The 9,354-nt window shown below is 39.6% G+C and overlaps 1 protein-coding gene across 4 annotated transcripts; it reads left to right on the top strand.

Moving 5' to 3' along the window:
• The first annotated feature begins 35 nt into the window (after positions 1 to 35).
• Positions 36 to 9,005, top strand: c14hxorf57 (chromosome 14 CXorf57 homolog). Of its 4 annotated transcripts, none has more exons than XM_020708982.2 (14): positions 36 to 1,110; positions 2,451 to 2,590; positions 3,602 to 3,794; positions 4,246 to 4,354; positions 4,433 to 4,533; positions 4,623 to 4,742; positions 4,831 to 4,926; positions 5,019 to 5,177; positions 5,997 to 6,145; positions 6,230 to 6,345; positions 6,485 to 6,609; positions 7,412 to 7,651; positions 8,074 to 8,267; positions 8,341 to 9,005. In XM_020708982.2, the coding sequence occupies exons 1-14, from the start codon at positions 516 to 518 to the stop codon at positions 8,410 to 8,412; spliced, it is 2,409 nt and encodes an 802-aa protein (XP_020564641.1). In that variant the 5' UTR covers positions 36 to 515; the 3' UTR covers positions 8,413 to 9,005. The 4 variants fall into 4 exon arrangements, with proteins under 4 accessions (XP_020564641.1, XP_011481948.1, XP_011481947.1 ...); XM_011483646.3 differs by having other exon boundaries at positions 40 to 1,110; positions 7,415 to 7,651; positions 8,074 to 8,256; XM_011483645.3 differs by having other exon boundaries at positions 42 to 1,110; positions 8,074 to 8,256.
• Positions 9,006 to 9,354: the final 349 nt, after the last annotated feature.

The raw sequence follows: 9,354 nt of genomic DNA, 5'->3' as shown, positions 1-9,354 counted from the left end.
TTTTTTTTATTGTATTATTAAATATATAAACCACATTTTAAACTATGTTTTAAATCATACTTTTTTAAACGCTTGCCTCGATGACGTCACGCCAGCCGGCTAGCGCGTGTTTTTAAAACGGTAATCTGCCGCTTACACTACGACCGAGTTTTGAAGTTAAGATTATATACTTCACAGTTATTATTTTTAAAGTACTGGATCACGTTAAATAAGAAGTAATTTTTGCGTTTATTTCCTTGTTGGATTTTGTGAAAGATGTGACGCAGTTGGCTTTTTTGTATTGTTGTTTAGTTTAGCTTGTACTGTATTGTCGTTTCCTCCGATAAGGAAAGGATATATTTTTTGAGCAGCTTTTTGTAAGAGGAGCTACTTATGTAACACTTTGGGTACTAGAAGGGTTGGTGAAAGTTTTTTTTATTTGTCTAATAATGCGAGTTTATTCATGCCAACAAAACACGGCTAGCTAAAAAAAAGCTAACATCAGACGATCCTAACCAGGCAGCTAACTTCCACTAATGGAGGACAGCTCGTCTTGTTCCTCGCTGGTTCCTACTCCCTCCCAAGCGTCTTTTCTCCAGAGGACGTTGGAGCGGTTGTCGTCCGCACAGTGTCTGAAATTCGGAAGTGACCAGGAGGAACCGGTCGCTGTCGTGGCGCTGCAGAGGTATCTGTCAGAGCGGACTGATTATCGTGACGAGCAGCTCCACAGCTACAGCTACGACGTGACCGTCACAGACGGGGTCCGGAGGGTCAAATGCTTTCTTCACGCCAGTTTAAACCACCTGGTGCACTCGAACACACTGCGGACTGGGAGGGACATCTTCATCTCCCAGTGCTCCTTTCTTTTTAGTGAAAGCAGGTTGGGACACGGTTACATGTGCATCGAAAAGCTCCGGTGTGGCGCAAGGAGCTCCGCCGTTCTGGCCCGCATAAAAGACGTCAGCTTGTTGCCCATGCTGGTTAGGCATGGCATGGAGAGGAGCGTCGTGCTGCACAGTGATGTCCCCCTCCAGTTAAGCCGGAAACATTACCTCCCACTGTGGAACAACGTCGACCCGGAAGGGGACATGTGGATCTCAGGAGCCCCACCATCAGATGCTGTGCTGGATGGTGAGACCTCAATCCTCACACTCACTGTTTGGTTTTTACATCACTGGTACCTCTCAGCTTCACATTGCTGTTCTGATTTATAAAGTGGATCTAATCACAACTGCAGGTGAAAACAGATCCATCAAGCTGAATGATGTTAAGATCCCCCACAGTTGATCAGAATCCAGGATTGTGTCTTTAATTATATCATATTTTACTAAAATTCTTGAAATATTCAATTATTTATATCAGGGGTCTGCAACCTTCAACACTTAAAGAGCCAAGTGGGTCCTTTTAGAAAAAAAAAGTTTTTTTATTGTCACTATTATGATAAGTATAAATGAATTATTGGGTTTTTTGTCCTAAAAGTAACATAAACTATACGAAAAAATTGCCTTTAATTTCTAAATAAAAATAATCTACAACTTTTTTACAGAGGTTCACATGACTTCCTTTCAAAATACGACATCCTGTTTCATATAGGACCACCTCAATGCTGAAGATGTACGATTAGATCGTGTACTGTGAATAAAAACAACAAACATAAACCTAAATGGCATTTATTTTACCATTTGTGGTGCATCTCAGCCTGAAATTTGTTAATCAAACTAACCTAAGTTAAATCAGAGCTAAGGAAGTGACTTGGTGGATTTTTCAAACCATAAACCGCTCTTAAAACCTTAAAAAAATGTTTTCAAAATTGGAAAATCTGCCTTAAGTAGAGATTCTGGTTATGCTAACTCGCCTCCAAGTGATTTTTCTGTGGTACATGGCGCTCAAAAGTGTTTTTTATGATTTTGGTTAACTGAGAAGCCTCTCAGCCTGATGGATTGTGAGAGAATTATGGGTACTGTAGTCTGTTGCCTTGTGGAGTGGTGCATATTGTGCTTCAACTGTTTTTGAATGAGTGGAATAAAATTTTACGTATCTGACTGGTTAGTATCACTTGATGTGCCTTGTAGTCTGAAAAGTTACTTTTTAAAATGAAAACCAGAGAACCACAATGGAGGGTAGAAGAGGCAAAAGTGGCCCTGGACTCTCAAGTTGCAGACCCCTGATTTATATAAATTTATATAAACATTTGCTGGAGAGGCACAGATGACCCTGCCTGATAAATGTCTCTTTTGATTGCAATATTCTTGAAGTAACTGTGTAGTTCAAAATTGTACATATATTTGGATCAAATTGTTTTTTAAATTGTTTAAAGGTTCTTATTATACCCAGAAGCCTACAAAAAATACAGAATAGATACTTCAAATGTGTCCAAAGTGATAATTAACGTTCCTCATGACAACCTTTTTAAAAAGCCCATTTTTGACCTCAAAAAGTCATTAAAATCTGTCTACGATATTTAATTTCAGTATCCAAGATAACACTTATAAGGCATTTGGAGTCTTCAAGAAGCACCCTGAATAATCTCCCTCTTCTGGTGAAGGTCATCCACAAATCCAAACTAAGGTATTATGGGAAGTTTGGATCTAAGATTGATTACCCCTACATGGTGAGTTGGGCTTTTTTATCACATCACTTTTTACAAAAATAGGTTTTCCACAATCTTTAATGTTGTATGACAGTGATTTGTACAAAAACAGTTTAAAAGGTGGCTGCAACCTTACACGGTCTTAAATGTACCTGAGGCTTGTGAAGCATTACTGTTTTAGTTTCTGGTGAATGGGTCTTACATTTTTCTTGTAAAAGTGTTATGACGTCCTGTCACACACAAAAAAACATTTCCAGGATGCACACTGTCAAAAGGTCGTGACCTGGTCCTAAATCATTTTTCCTCAACTAGTTAATTGGCTCATACTTGATTGTGCAGGAAATGGGAAAGTGCAAATTCATGGAGAAGTTGTTTGAAAATAGGGATAACTCTTAGTGGTTAAAACTGGTTAGTGGAAATCCGGATGTTGCAAACTGTACAGTTTGCCAAATCACATTTAAACTTGCAACAATGTGGACCAAGGCAGTCAAAATCATTTGTAGAGCAAACAAACTGTGTCATTCTCTTTGTTCAAACTAGGGCTGCCCGATGTGAGGAAAACTCGTGTTTTGCAATATTAATGATCAATATTACGATGATGAAATAACCTGCGATACATGAACAAACAGCAAAACAACCAAAACCATCATTTCCTTTTCACTGCAACAGTTTCATTTAAATAAGCGTCAACCCTCGTCTACATAGGAGGCGAGCATGTAGAATAATCAGGCTCCATCCGATTGGTCAAATGCATAAATGGATTTATTTGATTAGTTAAATACTTCAAGCTGCCATAAGATTGTTTTAGCACATTCAAGGAAACCATTTGTTGCAATTTTCGCTGACTTTTGCGAGATGCGCATTGCACAGCTTGATAAACGATTAATTGTGCGATTTATTGTGCAGGTCTGGTTCAAACAATCTTAAATGAGCTTTTAGGTGTTCTTAAAAAGGATCCTTAAATTAGATTTATTTAAATTAGAAGACACCCTGTATTAACACTTCTCCATTTGCTACTTGGAAATATTTCAGGCGTACTTCGAAGTAGCTGACCAGAGTGGAATCATGTCGCTTGTGCTTTGGAACGAACTCTGTCCGAAGTTTTACCAGCGATTGAATGTTGGCACAGTGCTTTACCTCCAAAACTACACCCTGAAGCCGAGTTATACGAACCGAACACGACCACAAATGGATCACCACAGAATGAAAAGCTATAACTCTCTAGGTATGTTTCTAACTAAACTTTACTTTGCCTCAAATTACCGTAGTATAGTACTGCTAATATGACTGCTGTGCTTCAAAGCTTAAATGGACCCTTCCATCTTGGCCTCCTACAGCATAAACTCTAGAGTTTTAGTATTATTTGAAGTCCCACTCCGATAATCTTTTGAGTCATTTACAAAATTAATTTATAGACTTAATTTGATTATGATAGTCCCTGCATATTTTCACAAATAAGCGCTTTTTCAAACTGCATTTTTTCGTCTGCTACTGATTCTCAATGATTTGATTAAAGAAAATGCTCAAAAATGCATATTAAAGTTTAATTATCTTTATGCATGTCCTCCATCATCAGAAAAATGCCTTCAGAACATGTTAAAAACCTCAAACAAAAATTTTCCTCAGAGTGGGTCTTTAACCCTCTGACGAGAACTACCGTACTCTTTCTCTCTTAGAAATTGTCCTGAACCCTCATGGTCCAGCTTCGCTCATCACTGTGGTCTCACCTAAGACTGTTCAGCCTCAGTGGGGTCTGCCTGACGTTTCCTACCGGTTCATCAGCAGGTGATGCGATCTTATCATTCAAAAGGGATGTAGATTTGAAAATAATTCGACTCATAACTTGTATAATTTTCCCTACAGATCAGAGTTGGACAGACAAGCGGATAATTTTGCCTGTGACGTCATTGGTTTGGTGACATTCGTTGGCCGTGTGGAAAGAGTCAAAAGTAAAGTTGACAAAGGTGATTGTATAATTGCTTCATATATGAAATTATTAAAGTAATGCTAACAATGAATACAGTTTTTAAATTTCTTGATTCTTTGCCTTTAGGTCCAGAAAAGTACTGGACGTACCGCTGGGTCCACGCAGTGGACGGAACGTCCAGCCAGCCGTTTATCCTGGAGCTTTTTTCTTCCTCTCGAGTTGAAATCTTCAACAACATTTGTCCAAGTGAGTTGACTGCTTCCAGACAGATATGACTGCTCTGCTAAGCTCGCCATTTTTATACGTTTTCCCCTTTTGCCTCTTCTTCCAACAGTGACATACCTGGTCTGCACCCAGATGAGGGTTTGCCAGGTGACCGGCTCTCAGCCCTACCTGACTAGCAGCTGTGAGACTGAGATGTTCATCACGGGTTGGTGCAGCCGGTTCCCCTGTTGTTTAGTGGCTGCGTGTGGAACAGAGGTGTCGATTGGTTTTTTTTTGTTTTTTTTTCTGTGCAAACAGGATACCACAAAAGTCAACCATATGTGGGCGACCCCAGAGTGAAAAGCTTCATCCAATGGACCAAGACTTTAAAGGACAACATTGTTCTGCAGAAGACGGCTGTTGGAGGCCATTATTCATACCCCCATTCTCCACCAATGTTCATACAGTCAGCAGCAGGTCAGAACATTTACTGCGTTTAGTATCGCAGTGCTTCAATCATGGTAATAAAGGTGAAGATTGAAACATTTTCATTGAAACCCTGTGTCACGTTCAGCTCGTAGTCTCGGAGGCCATCATCATGGTAGAAGCACAGGTGGAGTCTCAGGACTTGGGTTTAGCTCAAAACTTTATTTTCAATGTCTTCTGTCTTCAGTCATGCCCCAAGCTCTAACCGCCAACCAACAACCACCCTCCAAATGGTTACAACTCCCACCTTTATAGGATTTCTCCTTTGGGAGCTACCATCCACCCAGGTTCCTACAGATAATCTATTTACACAAAATATTAAAATATTTTTTTCATTCATTCAAAAAAAAAAAAAATGAATGAATTAAAATATTTACAGTCAAAGTTTCCCCAACCCCATACAAAAATAGAACTCACTAACTGTTCCTAAACCATTTCAATAATTCACTCAAATAATAAAATGACTACTCTAAATCTCCCCTGTTAACTTTACAATGATTTTGGTTCCCTCCCCGGAACCAATATAAGGTTCTTGTACCCTTAGGGACTTCTTTTGCTGGCGGACCAATCCTGCCACAGAAAACAGAGGTGAGTCACCACAATCAGACAAGGCATACACAGACATGCAGCAGCTGTAAAACCTAAATATTTAAATCCATGTGCTTTCACAGGTGCTCCTGACCTAGAAGAACTTTGCTGCTGCTTACCTTTACCTACATTAACTTATAAAAATCTGTCAGTTAATCATCTCTGCCTGTTTCTTTAATGTGACATCTGCTCGTTGTGACACCCTGTCTTTTGTTATTCTAGGTCAAATTCCTCTTGTTCCTGCAGCTGACCTGAAGAGGGAGCTAGAGACCTTGCAGTATAGAGAACATAAAAGGCTTGCCTATCAGGGACAAATCACAGCGGTTACATATTTAAGAAGCCCAAAAACACCCCGAACGGAAGGAACAGAGGTGTCAGGCCTCATATTTACATGGTTATTTCTTTTACAGATCCTATTTGTTTAAAATTAAGCTAAACTACTTCCTTTCCTGCAGGTTTCAGAAAATAACTGTGAGCATGCTGAAGGACACCGTTCTCCCTCACAGAGATTACGGTCTCCATCGTCGGATGAGACTCCAGCTACTTCAAGGAAAAGGAAAATTCAAATGAGGTGTGCATTGGCCCCACATTTTCTTTCTTTGTGTTAGATCTTCACCGGTTTTGCTTTTTATGACGTGAATTCTACACTGTGGCATCATTCAAACTAAAACCTATCAGTAAATGATCTCAAACACTCTGAACTCAAAAAGTTCCGGCTTCTGCAGTACGCTTGGATGCAGAAAAACACATGAAATGGTGCCAGAGGAGGAAGAGGCCAACCCTTCATCAGAAGTTCAACTCCAGGAACACAGCTGTGGTCATAATTCAGGTCCAGGTGAGCTTCTGGAGCTTTAGCTGTACAGCCGTCTGTCCTCCTACACCAGGGCTCTGCAACCTTCAACACTTAAGGAGCCATTCAGCTCGATTTCTCGCTGACTACTATTATTGCCATTATTATGATAAATATAAAGAACTGTTGATTTTTTTTGGCACAAATAAAACATAAAGAGAAATTGCCTTTTTTCAAAAAATGAAATGGTTTATAACTGTGGACAGAGGTTCACATGACTTCCTTGCAAAAGAAGACATCCTGTACGTTGTAGAACCACCTTGATGCAAAAAATATAGTAGTAGTGTACTGTCAGCTGTGATTTAAAAAAAAAAAAAAACTTTACACTTCTATTTTAACATTTGTGGTGCTTCTCAGCCAGAAATCTGTGAGAGCTAACGAAGTGACCCATGCTGGGCTTTTCTGACCTCATGGCACACTTGAAATCCTTGACTTTTTCTCAAAATAGAAAATTTAAAGTAGGAATTTAGCAAGGGATTTTTGGTGCTCAAAAATCAATTTTCAAGTGTTTTAGTACGACTTTGGTAAACTAAGTAGCACAGCTTGATGGGTTTTGGAGCATTGTGGGTAATGTAGTCAGTGCGCTTCGCAGAGTAACAAGTATTGTGCTTCCACTGTTTGTGAATGAGTGGAATAAATTTTAACTTATGCTTGATGCACCTTATAGTTTGAAAAAAAAGTTACTTTTTAAAATGAAAAACTTCATTTGTCTCCAACCAGAAAGCGACAATGGGGTGTCAAAAGAGCCTCAGGTTTCTTGGTGACACCAATACTTTTTGTCTTCCAGCAGCGTCCCACATTCTGTCCTGGGAAGGCAGCAGCTGGTCAAAGCAACAGCAGGAGCTGTCCGAGCATCTGAGTCAAGGCGGTCTGCACCAGGACAGCATCTGTCGCAGGTTCACATTCGATGAGAAGAATGCTCTCCTGCAGTGGGGCAACCTGCAGCCATCACGGTGGACGTCCAAGCAAAGCTCCGAGTCTGTCCCACCCGTGCTCTGTTCCGGGTATTACCAGCTAACCATCCTGGGTAAATACAACTCCTCCAGCTTCTGGATGAAGACCCTTAACCTGAAAGCCGAACGCTTGGAAATGATGGAAAATGGCACTGAAAGATGTCATTTTCCAAAGCCTTTTTGTTGGTCTGTAAGTGGGTGTTTAGGCCCGACAGACGTCTTTTTCTATTTAGCATTGAAGTAGACAGCTAAGTGACCCTTGTGCTTCTACTGTATAACATTTACGTCATCAGTGAGTCACTTTGAGGTATTGTCAGTGGAAAACCAAGCCTCACAGACAGGGGTCTGAGTCACCCCAGAAAGGACCAGGATTTAGGTAACCATGCTGCCGAGGTGTTTCTTCAAGTGTTCATTTCTTCCACTGTCAACGTGTTTATGTCAATGTGTTCATGTAAACTTCCATTTGAAAAATGTGCTTTTCAAATCTCTCCAACAGGTATTAACAAGCAGATAGCCGTCGATGCTGCTTTTCTTCCGGTGGCTTCCTCCGATGACCCACAGGCCGTCAGCCTACCGCAGGATTTACACAACAACACAATGCTGTCCTGCCTTTCCTCTGGGTTCCTCTGCCCTCTTACTGCCACAGAAGACAGCAGAGACAGATCTCTGCATGAACCAGGTAACAACAAGGTAACAGCCATACGCAGAGCTCCACGACGCTCACTCGTGACTCATGGTAGATTTCATATTTTTTCTCTTTCAGAGGAGATCTTGGAGACTGCTGGTGAGCTGGAGGACATGCACGTGGTGTGCATCTTGGACCTTTGTCATTTAGGTGAAGACAAATTGGAAGTCCTAATCAACAAGGTGTACAAAGTGGCAGAGGTTGCATTTGATTAAGAAGGAACTGGCAAATTCTCATAATCCTCCAGTTAAGGTTATTTTTTTATGAGCTGAATTTGTGTATATATATATATATTTATAATTAAAATTAAACTCACTAAACACAAAAAATATATATTTGTGTGAGTTTTTTCCTAAAGAAGATACAACTGAGTAACCCTTAAAGTGAAATTTTTGCTCCAAAATAGCAATACATCCATTTAAAAATATTTATTTTCAAATAGATTTCACAGTATCCAAGTTGATTTATAAATAATTTATTGTATCTGTAATATCCAGAGAGTGTTTGTTAATTTTGACTGTAAACTTTAGTCAAATAATTGCTTGTATGTCATTTGAAAGCTATTTTTGGAGTAAATATAGAAGGAATACAAACCATACAAGTGAGTGTGCAACACAAAAACAGTATCAGCTCCTCTAACAAAACAGTTTCTTTATCTGTTACAAAATTACTTTAATTTGTAAATTATGAACATATACAGTTGTAATCTGTGAATTTTATAAAATAAACAACCATTTCGCCTACTTTTTTGTCCTTTTTATACATTCTATTGAAAGATTTGTTTTGCTTCTGTTTTGAAAAGGCAGAAATCTCCTGGTTTCTTCTCTCACCTCTGCGTCTTGCACAGAAAGCATTCCTCTGCTCACACGAGGGTGGCGTTCATATGGCGATCAGTAAAAAAAAAAAAGCAAAACATGTGAAATAAGGTCAAATCACATACCTTCAAGAACAAAAACTCACACTAGATGAAAAGCCTCGTAAAGAAAGCGATCTGAACTTGGAATAAAAAAAAACGGATGCATGAGCAACTTTAGGGCATTTTAACTACAAACACTGCAGGTGCCTTTATATACAGCCTTTGTGAAGTATAAC

The sequence above is a fragment of the Oryzias latipes genome, chromosome 14 (genome assembly GCF_002234675.1).
Source record: "Oryzias latipes chromosome 14, ASM223467v1".
NCBI lineage: Eukaryota > Metazoa > Chordata > Actinopteri > Beloniformes > Adrianichthyidae > Oryzias > Oryzias latipes.
The sequence above is the reverse complement of the archived record's forward strand: the minus strand, read 5'-3'. Positions and strand labels throughout refer to the sequence as shown.

Excerpts from the sequence above, each read along its gene's own strand:
- c14hxorf57 (XM_011483645.3), top strand. The coding sequence starts at position 516 with ATGGAGGACAGCTCGTCTTGTTCCTCGCTGGTTCCTACTCCCTCCCAA. Across the intron at positions 3,795-4,245 it reads GAAAAGCTATAACTCTCTAG|AAATTGTCCTGAACCCTCAT; the intron begins GTATGTTTCTAA and ends TTTCTCTCTTAG. Across the intron at positions 4,355-4,432 it reads TCCTACCGGTTCATCAGCAG|ATCAGAGTTGGACAGACAAG; the intron begins GTGATGCGATCT and ends TTTTCCCTACAG.